Source organism: Armigeres subalbatus, chromosome 3 (genome assembly GCF_024139115.2).
Source record: "Armigeres subalbatus isolate Guangzhou_Male chromosome 3, GZ_Asu_2, whole genome shotgun sequence".
Lineage (NCBI taxonomy): Eukaryota > Metazoa > Arthropoda > Insecta > Diptera > Culicidae > Armigeres > Armigeres subalbatus.
Genome location: NC_085141.1, coordinates 37,374,350 through 37,393,097, shown reverse-complemented (window position 1 = coordinate 37,393,097; position 18,748 = coordinate 37,374,350). Strand labels below are relative to the sequence as shown.

The window sequence follows — 18,748 nt, the reverse complement described above, 5'->3', positions numbered from 1 at the left end:
GCGTGATCGGGTGGTGGCCGATCAATGAAAGAATGTGCAGGTTGAGGATCAAAGGCCGGTTCTTCAACTTCAGCATAATCAACGTCCATAGCCCACACTCCGGAAGCACTGATGATGATAAGGACGCATTCTACGCGCAGCTGGAACGTGAGTACGACAGTTGCCCAATCCACGACGTCAAAATCATCATAGGAGATTTGAACGCTCAGGTTGGCCAAGAGGAGGAGTTTAGACCGACTATTGGAAAGTTCAGCGCTCACCGGCTGACGAACGAAAACGGCCTACGACTAATTGATTTCGCCGCCTCCAAGAATATGGCAATTCGTAGCACCTACTTCCAACACAGCCTCCCGTATCGGTACACCTGGAGATCACCACTGCAGACAGAATCACAAATCGACCACGTTCTGATTGATGGACGGCACTTCTCCGACATTATCGACGTCAGGACATATCGTGGCGCTAACATCGACTCGGACCACTATCTGGTGATGGTTAAACTGCGCCCAAAACTATCCGTCATCAACAATGTTCGGTACCGACGACCGCCGCGGTACGACCTAGAGCGACTGAAGCAACCTGATGTCGCCACTGCATACGCGCAGCATCTCGAGGCAGCGTTGCCGGAAGAGGGTGAGCTCGATAGGGACCCTCTTGAGGACTGCTGGAGTACAGTTAAAGCAGCCATTAACGACGCAGCGGAGAACAACGTCGGGTATATGGGTCGAAGTCGACGGAACGATTGGTTCGACGAAGAGTGCAAACAGATTCTGGAGGAGAAGGACGCAGCGCGGGCGGTCGCGCTGCAGCAAGGTACCCGGCAGAACGTGGAACGTTATAGACGGAAGCGGAGACAGCAGACCCGCCTTTTTCAGGAGAAGAAACGCCGCCTGGAAGAAGCGGAGTGCGAGGAGATGGAACAGCTGTGCCGTTCTCAAGATACACGCAAGTTCTATCAGAAGCTCAACGCATCCCGCAATAATAAGGATGGGAGCATCTTGACGGACGAACGTGTGGTGATCGAAAGGTGGAAGCAGCACTACGAGGAACATCTGAATGGCGCTGAGAGTACAGGCAGTGAAAGTCAAGGCAGCGGAGGAGATGACTACGTCAGTTCAGCGGACGATGGAAGCCAACCAGCCCCCACCTTGAGGGAAGTTAAGGATGCCATTCAACAGCTAAAGACCAATAAAGCAGCTGGTAAGGATGGTATCGGAGCTGAGCTCATCAAGATGGGCCCGGAAAAGCTGGCCACTTGCCTGCACAAACTGATAGTCAGAATCTGGGAAACCGAACAGCTACCGGAGGAGTGGAAGGAAGGGTTATATGCCCCATCTACAAGAAAGGCGACAAACTGGAGTGTGAGAACTTTCGAGCGATCACCATCCTTAATGCCGCCTACAAAGTGATATCCCAGATCATCTTCCGTCGTCTGTCACCATTAGTGAACGAGTTCGTGGGAAGTTATCAAGCCGGCTTCGTTGACGGCCGCTCGACAACGGACCAGATCTTTACTGTACGGCAAATCCTTCAAAAATGCCGTGAATACCAGGTCCCAACGCACCATCTGTTCGTTGATTTCAAGGCGGCATACGACAGTATAGACCGCGTAGAGCTATGGAAAATTATGGACGAGAACAGCTTCCCTGGGAAGCTTACCAGACTGATCAAAGCAACGGTGGATGGTGTGCAAAACTGTGTGAAGATTTCGGGCGAACACTCCAGTTCGTTCGAATCGCGCCGGGGACTAAGACAAGGTGATGGACTTTCGTGCCTGTTGTTCAACATTGCGCTAGAAGGTGTTATGCGGAGAGCCGGGTGTAACAGCCGGGGTACGATTTTCAACAGATCCAGTCAATTTATTTGCTTCGCGGCCGGACATTTGCAAAGGTGACAGAATTGTTCACCCGCCTAAAACGTGAGGCAGCAAAAGTTGGACTGGTGGTGAATGCATCGAAGACAAAATACATGATAGTGGGCGGAACCGAGCGCGACAGGGCTCGCCTGGGAAGCAGTGTTACGATAGACGGGGATACCTTCGAGGTGGTCGATCCTTGCTAACGGCTGACAACAACGTTAGTCGTGAAATACGAAGGCGCATCATCTGTGGAAGTCGGGCCTACTACGGGCTCCAGAAGAAACTGCGGTCGAAAAAGATTCGCCACCGCACCAAATGTGTCATGTACAGTGGCGCCGGGAGTGGGTGGGACACGTAGGACATGTCCTACGCATGAAAATACTTGGGTGGGACACTCGAAGCATTGTCCTACCCATGATTATGGTAAGAACTAATGCTACGTTTTGACAGGGCAAGTGAATTGAACAACTCAGTTGAATTCAATTGACTTGCCAAAAGTTGAACAGGTTCAACTTTCTTTTCGTTCAAGTGAATTGAATTAAGGTGTTTACACGTTCAGTTCGCGTTCGATTCAAGCGACTTGCTCAATTCACTTGCCTTGTCTAAACTTAGCATAAAGAGGCTGCACTCATAACAAAGAGATGAAGTGTCAAAATTGGAACAGCGCATTTGCTGTCAAATCGGTTGTTCCAATCGAGCACAAGGTTGTTAAAGGTAGGAGTATTGCGTCTCTTTGTTTTTAATCCAGGCTCGTTAGTAAGAACATATCACATAGGTAACTATTTAGTTGCAATACTGTCTGGTAGGTTTGATTTTCCAAGTCTTAAAAATTTCATCAAACGTTAGACAGTTTACTGTATGTAGTTTTTGTATGAAGGCATCGTCTTGAAAGACCAATGAGTTAACAGATGCGGTTCCAAAGCTATCCAGACTATAAACCGTAATCATAGAGGTTTCTAAGATCCTAAAAAATAGTCCACTGATTGTTCTTAACGACCCCAGGAATTACGTTCCAATTCCAAAAGTGTCTTATAGTTTTTGGAGGTTAAACAAAAGTATAGGAATCTGAAAACGTGATTATTTCAAACTTTACAACATTTTCAGCATTTTATTATAGTCATAGCTAGTTTAAATAGATTTTTAGAAGTCCACGGTTTATAAAAATCTATGGAATCACAATCATCCCTAAACCCGCATGGAATATGGTTCGCAAGGGGCTTGATATTATATCGCCAAGGTCCATGAACAATTTTGAAAGTTAATAAACCTCAAAGAAATTAGTAATACATAATGGCTTGCAACCATTGAAGATTTGCAGAAATTTGTGGGATCCGTAACCTCTGCTGGAAGGTTGTAAAGATTTTCAAAAATCAGAAGCATTCCAGAATGGGCAGTGAGACAAAAAGATGGAAGGCAAAAAGGTGAAATGACTAGATGTCGGATAGGCAAAAGATGGAAGGAACTGAAGTTCGAATGAACAAAATTCAAAAATTCCTGGTTTCATGTACATGACTGAGAAAATATTTTCATTAATAATTTTCGAAACACTTCTGAAGCAAAAATTAGTTTAGTATTCTCCAGAAATGTGCCATCTTTATGTCATGGGCAGTTCTTTAGCTAATTCACAGTCAGACTGCAGCAGTCACCGGGCGGGCAATGTGTGGGTTGTTTTTGTCTTGAATCACGATACAATGAAGTTAAATTAGTGGGCTTCGTGGCCGTGCGGTTAGCGACGTCAATCGTCTAGACGCACGTGTTTTGGAGTGTGGGTTCGATTCCAGCCCCGGTAAGGAGAAAACTTTTCGTAAATTGAAAAGTTTTCCACTAATTCACTGGGTGTTGTGTAAATGTTCTGTCCGTTGTCTCATGCTAGATGTTAAGTGTTCAATCTGTGCGTCCTCTGGTCGAAGACGGTGATACTGTTTTTTTTAATTAGTGCTTAACGGATCGTCGTGCACTTGTACTACGCGTCGTTTCTATCGAAAAAGCTTGATTCTGTGGTATGTGGAGTACAGAGGGTTTGCAAAAAAAATTCCTAATAGATAATGAACAACCTCCATGAATCATCATAAGTCATGAAAAACAGAATTGGATAGGCAGACCCACCGAAAAGCTATGTACAACGCTTTATCCTCGCTCATTTTCCGCTGAGGACTATATTTTTTTCACACAGCAAAATTTAAATAAATAATCAGAACCAGTGTCCTCCGCAATTGGGGCTGTTTTTAAAGCAGTTATCATGGAGTATAGCTCCCGAATCGTTACAACTTGACACTTTAATGAACATTGAGAGTGATCGACTAAAAAGAGCAACTGGCAACTGTGAAATGAACAATCCTTCTTTTTTGGAAATACAGCGTTTGTCTTGAAGACCAACGAAAGTTTCACAACTTTTGTGAGGATTCTGCCCGGTAGTCAAGATTTTTGATATTCAGAGTTGATTTCATGTAAAATTTGCATCGATTTTTCAACACCATAACTGTTGCCCAAATAGTAATTTTTCGTATTTGTCCTACCCACGACTTGGAACGTGGATGCGCCTCTGGTCATGTACAAGACGTTAATAAGACCGGTAGTCCTGTACGGACATGAAACATGGACAATGCTCGAGGAGGACTTGCAAGCACTCGGAGTATTCGAGAGACGGGTGCTTAGGACCATCTTTGGCGGTGTGCAAGTAGACGGTGTGTGGCGGCGAAGAATGAACCATGAGCTCGCCCAACTCTACGGCGAACCCAGTATCCAGAAGGTAGCTAAAGCCGGAAGGGTACGATGGGCAGGACATGTTGCAAGAATGCCGGACAGCAACCCTGCAAAGATGGTGTTCGCTTCCGATCCGGCAGGTACGAGACGGCGTGGAGCGCAGCGAGCGAGATGGGCAGACCAGGTGCAGAACGACTTGGCGAGCGTGGGGCGTATCCGAGGATGGAGAGATGCGGCCTCGAACCGTGCATTGTGGCGTCAAATTGTTGATTCAGTGTTATCTGTTTAGATGTTAACTAAATAAATGAATGAGACACACCAACTCCAGTTTCCATTGTAAAGAGCCCCACACATAGCATACGTTTGCGTTGCGTTTGACACATTTCCCATGGGAAAACTGTCAAACGCAACGCAAACGTATCCTATGTGCGGGGCTCTTAAGGGAATCAACATCAAGAACACGAAGGTTTCCAGCATTTTTTAAGGATTACAATCTTTTCTAAGGGGGAGATGTTAGCAGGCCAAACTTAAGGCCTAGAACATCATAGCAATCTATGTTACTTTGACACTAAAAATAAAAAGCATTCTTGTTTTCACCTCAGTCCAATCAAGACGTTATTTGTCCAGATCTCTGACTGTCCCATATATAACACTGAACTATGAACTACAATTGGTGCAATGGATGATCGTTTGCTTCCCAGTCTTTTGTGTTAGTATTTTGTTAGTTAAGACTGGTACTAGACCCTGCCGGAACCTCCGCAGCATATACTCAAGAAGATGTTGTTAGATCATGCGACACCTTCTCTAAGTATTTGCATGGAGGTATGATATATCAAGTGTTTAATTATTTTCTATATATTGGCAAAAAATACTCGACGCGTTTCTGGTAAATTGAAATGTTACCGGGATTAAAATACGTACTTCAGTACTGCTTATAGTGTAACCTTACTCGGATGCAATTAAATTCATCTCGTTTTCGTCTAACGGTAATGTGGTGAGTACTAATAATACTAGCAATATGTACTATAAAAGAACACATTATTTTACATTTTTTACAATATGCAAACACTTGACTTATCAATGTTGACCTTATCATCCGTGGACAGGGAATTTTGCTTTTGAAGTCGCTGTTTAAATAATAATATGTATAATTTTTACTAAACCAACTTGACAAATAAACGGAATTTTACAAAAAAAAAAATAATGTTGTTTTAAATTTTTTATAGGTATGTGATATGTTTATCAACCTTTTGAATGAGCGAGAAAGGCATCATCACCGCTAGGTGGATTATTCAGGGTTTTTATCGTACTCTTAATTTTTTGATTTCAATTTATCACCAAAATCTATGCAACATAAAATATAAGGTAAACATACTAGATGAGCGCAAAACTGAGAACTAAGAAAACTATATTATATTTTAAAGTCACAAGCTGTATGCACTACTAATACATGTATTTCCCGTACGTTGCTGACTTGCTGTAGATGTTTACGCTGAGATTGAGTCATCAGTTGATTCTTTCGCGTATACGACCGAAATAATGAGTAAAATCCATGAAGGTAAAAATCCAATCATATTCGAAATGTCCAAATGCAGATATTTTGAACCTTCTTAAGGTATCAACTGTGACGCCTGTCCTGTCAAGGATTTCCCCGGAGTTCGGTACTCCTGCCTCAGTTGCAATGATTTCGACCTGTGCGAAACTTGTCACCAGCGGGGAGCATTCACCAAATCGCGCGCCCCTTACCACCCGATGCAACCCGTCCACACGCAGTACGATTTTGTGCAAAAGCTGAAGCATGGCGCGGCTGCCGGTTTGGTGGATCTTAAAATCTACTGCTGCCCACAATGTGGCACCAATGGGTTCAGTTTATCGACGTTGCTCTCCCATCTGAAGTCGATGCATCCGGAATGTAAAGGCCGAGTACGGTGCCCGGTTTGCGTCACTTTTCGAATCGGGCGGTATGGATCCGATCTGCTCGATTGGAGCTTAGCGTTTCACATCGAGAATGGGCATATGGGGTTTGATACCGGTAAGTTGTTGGAAGAGGTGGCAGAATAAAAATAGGAGACCGCTGATACGTGTTTGTTCAATTATAGATGAGGAGCATTTATTCAAAACACTTCAATACGCTGCAACAAGTTATTCAAGAAGGAATCCGTCCTGGTCAATCGATGTTGATGGGTAAGATTAAAACAAAAAGAAGGTTAATAGATGGTGTGACGGAAATTGTTCTTGAAAAGGTCAGATTTGAGAACAGGGTTTACTCTTATGTGAATTGATTCAATCGTGATTTTGGTCATGCAGCGTAAATCAGCTTCTCGAAATCTATATTCATAATATTCGTAGAATAGCTTTGCAGGATCGCCAAAATGTGGCCCCAAATGGCCCAGCGAAAGATAGGTTATGTAGCAGCAACTCAATTGCTTGCTGTTCACTTGACAGCTGTTGTTGAATGCGCATTATGAGTCGATGAATGCATGTGCAACACGTTGAGTTCCACTTATCCAATTTCCACAGTGAAGATCCCAAAAAAGGGATCAAACTGGATGGGCATCGTGTTACCGCGAATTGCTCTCAAAGTTCTCTGCAACTTATTTATTTTACTGACGGGTAATACTCACCCCGAGTGGTGCAAAAGGCCGACCTGTTGCCAGTATAAACCTTGACCGACTTTTTTTTTCTAATTTTTATTCTTTCATTTGTTTATGTGGCTCATGGTCTGCCTCTTCTGCGATATCCTAATGGATTGGAACCTTACACTTGTTTGTAGATTTCGTCTACGTCCCTACGTAAGAGTCACAGCCTTACTCCCGTTTTCGAATTTTAGTTGTTATTGGCTTCTGCTGGTGGAACCGATAATAGAGATAGGCGTTTGAAATCCAATTATCCGGCTAGCAGGATAAGATTATTTTATTTTAAACAAGCCGTACTGAAAATTCTATAAAGTAGACCAAAGATCTTCCACCAGATTTACAATAACTTATGTTTAACACTTTCAGTGCAATCTGCAGCATATGCAAAACAAAGCTGGGACCAAACGGAAGTATTTACAAGTTTTTACAATGCGGCCATGGATTCCATCGTCAGTGCATTGACTCATGGCTCGAAAACAACAATTCAGATTGCCCGGTGTGCCACGATCAGAAATAAATATATTTAGTGATTGGCTTTCGGATTAAATTTAATCAAAATTAATTTATTATAGAATTGGTTTATTGTAATAATAAATGAATAACCAAGTTTTATCATGCGCTGTTTATCATTTTTCAACAATAATCCTAGTCTTTTCAAGCATCCCCAAACAACAGGTAGTGTCGGTAATCGGCAAAAATCATGAAATAGAAATGATGTCCCAGAGAAAGCTGCACCGGAGCATCCAAACAAACCTACCTGATTTACTTTTTCACCACCTGAATGACGTCTTCGTCTTGCATCACGTGAGAAATTCCAACTCGCTGGGGGGAATATTTCGTCGAAGTACCCCACACCAGGGCATACTTAAACTGATCGGCCAGAGTCCGATGGATTGCGTGGCACACGTGTTCAACAGTAACACCCTGAAAGAGAGAATAAATATAATCAAATTGTGTATCGTATCCAGCAGGACAAATAAAGTGAAGGAAACATTCATTTAATTCTTGTTATTCTTACACTTTTCAAAGCATCATAATCTTTCTAAACATACGAGGCCATACTCACCCTTCTCAAAATCAAACCATCGTCGAAATCTGGAGGCGCACCAGGTTTCTTCGTGTACACCCTAATCAGCATCAGGTGCTCCCACAGCACCTCCAACAGATAGTCCAAATTCAGATGCATATTACAGCTGACAACGACGCTGAAATCCTGCCGTGCCAAACGATCCACCTCTTCGATGGAAATCTGATCGATCTTGTTGTAAACATAAATGCACGGCAAATAAATCCGATTGCCGGTGACCACATCGATGAATTCATCCTCCGTGCAATCCTCACGGAACAGCACTTCCGCGTTGAAGATCTTGAATGAGTGCAAAATCGTCTGCACCATTTTTTCGTTGCATCTCGTCAGGGTGCATGTCGCGTTGAAGCTCACGCCACCACCTTTCTTGATCTTGAAGTAGATGTTCGGCTTCCGCTTGTTTAATCTCAGTCCCACCGATTCCAACTCGTACTCCAGCAGCTCCCGGTGCACATTAGGCTTCGTAGCATCCAGCATCATCAGCACCAAATCGGCCGTTCGAGCCACAGCTATGACTTGCCGACCACGACCTTTGCCCTGAGCGGCACCCTCAATGATTCCCGGCAAATCCAGCAGTTGGATATTCGCACCCTTGTACTCGATAACACCCGGAATGCAAGTCAACGTGGTAAACTCATAATTGGCCGCTTCGGATTCCGTTTTGGTCAGTGTCGACAGTAGCGTGGACTTACCGACCGATGGGAACCCGATTAAAGCAATTCTAGCATCGCCGGATTTCAGCACATCGAAACCTTCTCCCTTTTCGCCTTTCTTCGAGGGTTCAAGCAGTTGCGACCGGTACTTGGCAAGCTTTGCCTTCAACAGTCCCAAATGATACTCGGTGGCTGTGGAGGATTATAATCCTGTCAAAATCATAACAAACTTTGCAAAGAAAAGGTTACCTTTGTTCTTTTGTGTTTTTGCGATTTCCTTCTCGATATCTGAGATTTTCTCCAGAATACCCATGACGGAACGGCAATCAAGTACAAAACTACACAAGAAATATGACTAAATAAACAGAAGTTCTTTAACTTTTTTTTCGCAAAAAACTAAAATCCGCTCCGCGCAGTGAACGAGGCGAAGAAAAACACTCGCCGAGGGCCGAGCAAAAGCATTTGTTATGACTTTTGCTTCTGACAAGAAGAACGTGATGACGTTTATGAAATAAGTTTTATAGACCAATGCAAGATCTTGATCTAACCTCACTTATTTGACAGTTCACAGAGCTTGTTTACAAGGTGTTAGAAGAAAAATCGATGAGGAGAAAATTAAAATTCATATTTTTAGTTTAAAATTGCTGCGATCCGAATATTTCAATGATATTCTATGCATTCAGCATGAAATCAATCGCAAAGGACATCTACATGCGAATAAAATGACGAAACAATTTTATCGGAAGCTTCGCCAGAGGCTAAGTCCCGGTGAAAAAGCTCTGTGAACTGTCAACCTACGTCATCATGCACTGGTCTATATATATAGATTTCAAACTGACCAATGTGGCCAGATATTTCAAAATATCGGTATTTATTTAATTAAAATCGGTACACAGAAAAAATGTTGCGGTGGAAACTACTATTCCGAGGGTTATTTTAAGAATACGCACCGACGATTTTCAGCAGATAACAATCCCGTTTGATTTTACTATGCGCGCAGTAAAAATCAACTGTGGTCCCTGTGGAATGTTGTCACATGAACTGAATCAGTGGTGAATTTCTCTAAAACCATGGTCAATTTAACTGAAATTTTATAGTAGTTTCAAAAACAAGGCGTAGTCTACGAAATAGTAACTCTTACCATGGAATTTTTTTCTGTGTAGGTGTTCGCTATGTCGCCATATCACCTTATATCAGCGGTTCTCAACCTGGGGTACATGTTTCCCTGGGGGTGCCTTCGCTGGCCCTATGGGCCTGACGTTTTGGGCTGATGGTTGATTCGTTCTGAAATGCTGCACAGGCCAATAATAACATAAAAATATTATTTTTACTGATTTAGACTTTTACCAGATTTTTTATAACATCGGTTCAAGTATTCTTGACCGATGCACTATCGTTTGCAACAATAAACGAGGAAGGGCTTTAGGACCCAATTCTCAGACTATTGTTTCGCTTCTATCAGTGATTAGAAAAGCACTTTGTAGAAAAAAAATCTGTTCTTCTTTGGCGTCGATTGCGGTCTCGGGATATCAGTGGCGGTGCTGAACTTTTAGTCTTAGCGTCTTAGCGGAAAATCATCGAGCGGCCGTCGGATCGGACAGCAGCAGCAGTGAATTTTTAACACAAGGTTCGGATTAACATTTGTTTGCTGTGAGTGATTCGAAAGACGCATTGTGGATAGAAAATCAACTCTTTTCACTATCAGCATTTTATGAAAAGAAAGGGTTGTTAGCTAACAATGGTGTCGGTTGCATTCCCGCGGTACAGAAGGAAGTTTCCGTCAGTATCAGAATCACAAACGCTCGTCGGAGAGCAACGCTGCAGAAATGTTGGCGTCAGTAGCAGTCAAGTGATATTTTCTTTTAAAATTCGAATTTTATTTCTGCTAAGGAACATTATTGAAAACAAATTGGTTTTTCTCAGATACACTAGAGGTGGTTGAGCCAAGACGAACATACATCAAAGTGCAAATCATAATCGCTTGGCGACGCTGCAGAAGTTTTTTCTCCATGGATAGCAAATCATCTGACGTTGATGTCAGAGTAGACAAAAGTCTTTCAAAATCCTGATTTTGCCTGTGATTGGAAAGGCGCATTGCCGGTTCGCTTCAGAACCATCATTTCACAGGAGGTTGAGTGTTAGTGACGAATTTCCTGTCGTCAAATTCCAGAAAAACTTTATACGATTAGAAAGACATATGAGCTTACCCAACAAGCATTGGAGGCTGATAAAGAGTTTATTTCGCCACAATTTTGCTTGTTCAGCTAAAAAACTAGCTTATTTAACTTAAATTGTTTGTTGGGTAGTAAGACGCCTGTGGAGTTTTATCCATCCGAAAGAATTCCAATTTCTTTCTCATTTAAATTTTTGTTACACACAAAAAAAAATCGTTGGTAAAACTAAGAAAACGTTGGTAAAATTAAGAAAGTATAGAACTGTTAAATCTACAATTGAAAAAATGTCACCTTGGCAAGAACTTTGACAAGAGCTAACTTTTCAAAATAACAGTTTCCTCTCAAATCGACAAGAAATTTCACAATAGAATCAACTAATTATACTTTCAAAATAACAAGTTGTTTTCATTCTTAATTTCACATGTGCATTTTCAATTCAAATTTGTCAATAATAACAATATACAGATTTATGATTAATTATTTTGTTTTAATTTTATTCTCTATTTTCATATATTTTAATGGGTTCGATGAATTTGAATAAGCCGCATCCATATCGGCTCGATCGGCCCGCTGCGCTGTGTTGATGTTCTTGAGCAGCTTTTCCGAATGCCGCAGCAATAGATCAGTGGTGTGCCTTCGCATTGGAAGGCATTCTCCCAACTCCAGAAGGCACCATTGCCGCACAGTTCAGCGGTGTTGCTTCTGTATAGGAAAGATAGTACTAAAGCTCGCTGTGTATTGAGTAATAATCGGATTACCTTCGGTATCGACTCAACATGTGAAGGACGACCATCGCACTTAATCCAACCCATCGAGCGGACAGATTAGCATTTTAAGCGAGCTTTGCACCTGGATCCTAAACTACGCATTTTTTTCGGCCAAGCCGATGCAGCTTCTTCGGTGTTTGGCCTGTTGGCTTCTGTTATCAAAACATCCATATGTCATATAATCCATCTAGCAGAAAAAACTTTCTTCCAACTCTCATGAGTTTTCGGATGGCACCTTTATTCTGTCTTCTGAAAAAAGTAAAGGTCCTCATAAAATTCAATGAAAAATCTATACAGAAATTTAAAACTTACTTGTCTTACAGAAATTACTTGCAGAAATTTAAAACTTACTTACTTGAAATTTAAAACTTACTGTCCTTGCACAAACTTTTGAATCTGGAACATTTTTGTAGTTATTCATTTTTAGTTTTGACAGATCGTTGCGAGCTGCCAGTTTTTTTTTTTTTGTTTCTAGTGTTGCCAGAAATACGAAATATAAAAGGTATTTCGTCTATTTTACGTGTTTCGTTCTAAGTGCTCTCACTGTTAAAATAACAATTTTAACCTGAGAAAAAAACTGTCAAATCATACATTTTGCATTTGAGTTAAATATTTTAGCACTCAAAAATACCAAATTTTCCCAACTTTCAAAATAAGATTTAGAAAATGTTAAAATCACAACTTTTTTTCGTTCTGTGTACCTTTTCTTGAAAACTCAAGATTTTGCCTTTCTGGAATCTTCTAATTGATTTTCTGAAAATAGAAAAATTCCTCAAATTACCATTCAAAGCTACAGAAAGAAATGCTTTCAAAATATCTGGATCGATACAGACACAGACTATGATCACGCTAGGTTTAATTAAATATACTTGCAAAACTTTGTAAAACCTTTAAAATATTTAAAGATTAAATACCTACTTGCTGAGAAAACCAATTTGAAATCAGGATTTTTTAGAAATATGTCAATAAGCTTAGCATCCTGTATTCCTTAAATAATTTGTCCAACATTTTATGCTGTGTCAATCTTAAGACCATACAGACAGTTCAGTATGCCACTAGAACTTTCTTTATCTAATCAAAATTTTAGAAATTGTATTTCTCGCGGTTAGTTTCATAGGGGTGTAACTGTATTGATTGATTTCTCTTAATCGATTTTATATTTTGTTAATAACTGAATTGTTTCTAAAGCTTCAACCGTTATTATTGATTCTGCTGCAAGATACGATCATCCTTTATTAAATCAAACCATTAAATCATCGACAAACTAGCACAATTTGGTACAATAGAAAGAAAACATCGAAATCGATCTAAACAGTTATGCCCCTATGAAACTAAGCGCGAGATTTGTTTTCTTAGTTTGTTGCTTCTATTATTTATTCAATCAGCATTGCATCAGCATGGAATCAATGTTCCTACTCCAAATTCCTAAAGTAATGATATCTGGTGCTGGAGAATCAAGGGAGCATTCAATTTTTTCTTGTTTAACATTCCTATCGTGAGATATAACAATTCGAAGTTCGAAAAATTGTTAAATTAGATTCAATGTTTCGTAGAGAGAGATGTGAATGAAAAGTGTTGAGCGCACCAACAGTGGAAACAACGAAACAGCGGACCGAGAAAAATAAAGTGGGTTTTCCGGAGCGAAGAAAATACAAACCGGTCGCTTCAACTTCACTCGAACGAATACAATTTATTCAAATACATAAACATAAATATAAACAATAATATTTGACAACACAACCACGGTGTGTTCATTTAGTCTGAACATAAAAGTTGTCTTGATAACGAGGGGTGACGGTTGCACACTGAATTTATTTCCAACACCCCTCCTCAAGTCGACAACCCGAGTATCACAGTAACAAATATCACAGATCCTATCAATGCTAGTTCAACTTTCGACAACTAGATCTCCAAGTTAACCAAGTTTCAGAACACTTTAATTATGACATGTTCTCTTTCTAGCATTTTCTTATCATCTATTCTCTTGTTAAAACATTCTCTTCTTTTTCATTCGAGTCACTTTCTTCCTGAATTTCTTTTCCATCTGCACTAGACACAACCAAACAAAGCAAAACATTGTCTCTCCCCTGGCCCCTCCTAGCCGCAAGCACCGTCGATACATACTGTTTTTCCATAGAGTATGTCCTCTTTCATGGATTCTTCTTCTGCACTATCTATTCTTCTCTAATCTTCGATTCATTCAACACATTTTCCATTTTTCACTTTCCATATACTTCTGCAACTTGCCAGATGCCGCCTTTTTTATGTACGACGCTTAAACATGTTCAGTTCATATTGTTTATTGTTGTAATTTGCTACAGCCACAACTACCCCATTCTCCAATATTTCCGCTCTTCTGCCTACAAAACTGACTCGTAAACCAGCTCTCGCCACACGGTTCACTGAGAACAGATTGCAGCTAAGTCCGGGTAAGTATAGCACATTCTTCGCTTCGCACTTCTTCTTTTATTTCCAATAACGGCATACACCTCCACATCACCACAGTATTCTGCCAGTAATTTTTCGCCGTTCGCTACTGACAGCCGTTCTACAGGCCGCTCCAGGCACCGCATCGTTTTAAAATAACTATTGTCGTTCACCATGTGATCCGTGGCAATAAAGTCCAGAAACCACTGCGCTTTCACCAGTTCTTTTTCTTTAGACGCCATAAAAACAACCTCCGCGCGATCCGAGGTACGGTTTTCTTCAAATACTACGTCTGCTTTATAATTTCGTCTTCTCACATTGCTGTACTCTCTCGGATCCGATTCTGACAATTTCACATGACAATCGGCTCGTTTGTGTCCGACTTTACCGCACCGAAAACACGTCAACCTCCTCAAACTCTGTCTACTCATCATGGCAACACCCTCATCGTCGCCGCCAGGAGACAGTAGGTTTTCTTTATGTTCACATTGAGCAAACGCTTCTTCACGAAAGCCATTGTTACACCGGACGGAAGCGTCTCGATCGCGGTAACTACCGAATCAAACGACGATGGCAACGTTAACAACAGATGGCAAATCGCGTCACATTCTTCCACAGCCGCACCACTTTCCTTCAACTCTCGAATTAGCCGATCAAATTTAAGCAAGTGTTCCGACAAACCGTTATCACTAGCATCCTCCACATATTTCAATGTGAGGAGCTGCTTCCGAATAAACAACTGTCCGGCAACACCACGACGCTCGAACACCGCTTTCAGCGTGTCCCAAATTTGCTTCGGAGTCGCACAGTCTTTCACTAATTCCAGTTGATTATCAGCTATCGCCTGAATAATCACTGCTTTGCACTTTTTCTCTGTGGCTCTTCGCGCCACCAGTTTCTTTTTCTTCTCCGACTTCACACTCGCAGAATCGTCCGCCATCACTTTTAATTCATCGATCTCACTCATCTCCTGGCGAGGGGCGGATCACTCATGCATTTTCGAAGCAGCCATACGTATTGATGTATGCATTGGCGTATTTTCAAGCATTGTATGTTGCATTCGAGCATTTTGTTGCATTTGAGTACGCATTGATGCATTCCACAGTGCATTGAAACATTTGGGACGCATTTGAGTACTCTACCATGCATTTCTAATCAAGACAACATGATGTTTGCCTTTGTAATTCAATTTTGACGTATACGTTTGTTTTGCTTTTGATTGAAACTTTATATCCCATTTTTATGGAAAACATGCCATTTATTCTATTGAAATTTCATTATATTCCGTTTGAAAACATTGCAAATCGTGTGTTCATTATAAAGCATGATTACGTGTGTGCTATTCTTGACGTGATTCGAATAATCTCACAAGTTTATCTGACTCACTGGCGAAGTATGATAAGGCGGCAACCTGACAATAATATGAATTTTTCATGTACATATTATTAAAAAAACATCGTTATAGGTTATTAGTCAACGAGGTGAACATTTACTTTTCCCACATATTCCTCATAGTAAATAAAAGCGCCTTGTGTAGAATCAATCTTGGAATCAATACAACAAAATATTTGTTTTGCAAAATCATAAAGTTTTATTCAAAGCAATCCAGGTTTCAGATTTGAACAAAAAGCGGCCTCTTCACGGGGTTCCAGCATTTCTGAATCCTGGATGTTGCAGACTGGGACCAGAAACACCAAATGCAGTCAAAACACATGCCATTTTGAAAAAAAAAACTAAAATTTGAGACGTCGTACTCTAAGTCTCAAATCTTCCTCGCGACTCTGCATCCAATATTTCCCCGCAAATTCCTCAGTAAATAGGAAAACGCTCCTTGTCGACTATCACCGAGAACAGGTAGTGTTCAGGATATTCTATCAAATGGAGGTTGGGAAACATCGTCAGTTATTCGCGGTTGTACCTTATTTTTCCTAAAATTTAAAGTTAAAGTCAATGTCTGCGACTATCGCTCCAGCAAAACAACGATGGAAAAATGTGGCATCTATACCTGTCAAATCGGTTAAGCGCACTTCGTGAGAACACGTATTTTCTAACGCATTGATGCATTTGTAATGCATTTTGTATTTTATACCAACAAGGATTTATTAACGCACTTAGAATTTCGACGCATTTTTGAGCGCATTAAGCATTTATTCGCATTTATCTGCGCAATTAATATTTTATGCATTTTTTGAACGCATTAGTTTAATAGACACATTTTTGGCGCATTTTCATCAATACGTATTTTAGATTCAGTAAAATATTCAAGTGATCCGCCCCTCGTCTCCTGGTGGAGGCAATCCAGTAGATCTAAAGTATCGAGGACGGTTTCCATCCGGAACTTCCAGTTGTGGAAGCCGGATCCGTCGAACGCGGCGATTTTTATTTTCTCGTCCATGCCTGGGCCAATAACCTGTTGAGCGCACCAACAGTGGAAACAACGAAACAGCGGACCGAGAAAAATAAAGTGGGTTTTCCGGAGCGAAGAAAATACAAACCGGTCGCTTCAACTTCACTCGAACGAATACAATTTATTCAAATACATAAACATAAATATAAACAATAATATTTGACAACACAACCACGGTGTGTTCATTTAGTCTGAACATAAAAGTTGTCTTGATAACGAGGGGTGACGGTTGCACACTGAATTTATTTCCAACAAAAAGAACTCATTCCTGGCAGTCACGCCTATATATGATCAGAGTGCTATATAAGTACAATATTCATGCAAAGTGGCAAAAATCTAGGGGGGTCAATTTAGTTCTAGGTGGGGATATAGCCCCCCCTAGCCCCCCTGTAGTTACGCCAATGATCAAACGAACAAAACGTCGAATGAACAAAATGATTTTTTTTTCACTAACGCTCGGTTGCTTAGTTGCAAGAGGATTAGAAGCATCCTTTTACGCCTCTCGGAAGCCTTCTTCCAAGTAGCTCGAAGGCTTCTTTTCAAGAGGCTCAGAAGCCTCCTTTCAATTGGTTAGGCTGCCTTCTTTCAAGAGGCTCGGAAGCATCCTTTCAAGAGGTTCGGAAGCCTCCTTTCAAGAGGCTCGGAAGCATCCTTTCAAAAGGTTCAGAAGCCTCCTTTGAAGAGGCTCGGAAGCCTTCTCTCAAGAGGCTCGGAAGCCTCCTCTCAAGAGGCTCGGAAGCCTCCTCTCAAGGGGCTCGGAAGCCACCTCTCAAGAGGTTCGGAAGCCTCCTTTCAAGAGGCTCAGAAGCCTCCTCTCAAGGGACTCGGAAGCCTCCTCTCAAGAGGCTCGGAAGCCTCCTCTCAAGAGGCTCGGAAGCCTCCTCTCAAGAGGCTCGGAAGCCTCCTCTCAAGAGGCTCGGAAGCCTCCTCTCAAGAGGCGCGGAGGCCTCCTCTCAAGAGGCTCGGAGGCCTCCTCTCAAGAGGCTCGGAAGCCTCCTCTCAAGAGGCTCGGAAGCCTCCTCTCAAGAGGCTCGGACGCCTCCTCCCAACAGGCCCGGGGGCCTCCTCTCAAGAGGCTCGGAAGCCTCCTCTCAAGAGGCTCGGAAGCCTCCTCTCAAGAGGCTCGGAAGCCACCTCTCAAGAGGTTCGGAAGCCTCTTCTCAAGAGGCTCGGCAGCCTCCTCTCAAGAGGCTCGGCAGCCTCCTCTCAAGAGGCTCGGAAGGCTCTTTCAAGAGGCTCGGAAGCCACCTCTCAAGAGGCTCGGAAGCCTCCTTTCGCATGGTCTCCTCAGCATACCACGAAAAATGGAGATAGAAGAAAAAGAGAACGTTATTTTTGGCAACCGTTCCGGCAACGAAATAAGGACTATGATTGGAAACTCGGTACCTGGAATGTCAGGACCCTAAATGAACCTGGACGAGTGAGCCTTCTGGCTCGTGAACTGCAGAAGGTTGGAGTGAACGTGGCTGCTATTCAAGAAGTCCGATGGCCTAGATCCGGAGAACATGAAATCCGAGCCGTGGACCCCACGACCAAAACTGCATTCAAGTATAACATCTATCACAGCGGCGGTGAAAAAGCAGAGCATGGAGTTGGTTTCGTAGTGATGGGCAAGCAGATGAGGCGAGTGATGCGGTGGAAACCCATTAGCGAACGAATCTGTGTGTTGAGGATACGAGGCAAATTCTTCAATTACAGCCTAATCAACGTTTACGCACCGACAAACGATAAATCAGACGACGTGAAGGACACGTTTTATGAATGTCTTGATAAAGCCTATGGAGAGTGCCCAAAGCAGGAAAAATTGTTATCGGAGACGCTAACGCTCAGGTCGGTAGAGAGAACTTTTTCCGTCCCATAGTCGGTAGGGAGAGCCTTCACTCCGCTACCAATGACAACGGCCTACGGCTAATAAATTTTGCTACTGCCAGAGGGATGACCATCAGTAGCACCTACTTTGCACGAAAGAACATCCGAAAGCACACCTGTAGACACCCAAATGGTGAAACTTGCAACCAGATAGACCATGTTCTGGT

The 18,748-nt window shown here is 42.0% G+C and overlaps 2 protein-coding genes and 1 long non-coding RNA gene across 3 annotated transcripts; 1 reads left to right on the top strand and 2 right to left on the bottom strand.

Annotated features, from left to right (window-relative positions):
- The first annotated feature begins 5,973 nt into the window (after nt 1-5,973).
- Nucleotides 5,974-7,732, top strand: LOC134219440 (uncharacterized protein ZK652.6-like). Its single transcript, XM_062698171.1, has 4 exons — nt 5,974-6,119; nt 6,177-6,593; nt 6,661-6,745; nt 7,564-7,732. The coding sequence occupies exons 1-4, from the start codon at nt 6,101-6,103 to the stop codon at nt 7,712-7,714; spliced, it is 672 nt and encodes a 223-aa protein (XP_062554155.1). The 5' UTR covers nt 5,974-6,100; the 3' UTR covers nt 7,715-7,732.
- A 27-nt stretch (nt 7,733-7,759) lies between these two features.
- LOC134219439 (developmentally-regulated GTP-binding protein 2) lies at nt 7,760-9,411 on the bottom strand. The gene is made up of 3 exons (XM_062698170.1): nt 9,187-9,411; nt 8,264-9,129; nt 7,760-8,121 (listed from the first exon to the last, which is right to left on the bottom strand). The coding sequence occupies exons 1-3, from the start codon at nt 9,248-9,250 to the stop codon at nt 7,960-7,962; spliced, it is 1,092 nt and encodes a 363-aa protein (XP_062554154.1). The 5' UTR covers nt 9,251-9,411; the 3' UTR covers nt 7,760-7,959.
- Nucleotides 9,412-11,644: 2,233 nt separating this feature from the next.
- Nucleotides 11,645-12,288, bottom strand: LOC134220637 (uncharacterized). Its single transcript, XR_009981985.1, has 3 exons — nt 12,234-12,288; nt 11,870-12,127; nt 11,645-11,813 (listed from the first exon to the last, which is right to left on the bottom strand). It is a non-coding gene; the product is annotated as an uncharacterized LOC134220637 (long non-coding RNA).
- Between the last annotated feature and the right edge of the window lie 6,460 nt (nt 12,289-18,748).

Coding starts and splice junctions, on each gene's coding strand:
- LOC134219440 (XM_062698171.1), top strand. Junction 6,594..6,660: donor GCATATGGGGTTTGATACCG/GTAAGTTGTTGG, acceptor GTTCAATTATAG/ATGAGGAGCATTTATTCAAA. Junction 6,746..7,563: donor TGGTCAATCGATGTTGATGG/GTAAGATTAAAA, acceptor TAACACTTTCAG/TGCAATCTGCAGCATATGCA.
- LOC134219439 (XM_062698170.1), bottom strand. CDS start 9,250: ATGGGTATTCTGGAGAAAATCTCAGATATCGAGAAGGAAATCGCAAAA. Junction 9,130..9,186: donor AAAAACACAAAAGAACAAAG/GTAACCTTTTCT, acceptor AATCCTCCACAG/CCACCGAGTATCATTTGGGA. Junction 8,122..8,263: donor ATGGTTTGATTTTGAGAAGG/GTGAGTATGGCC, acceptor TCTCTCTTTCAG/GGTGTTACTGTTGAACACGT.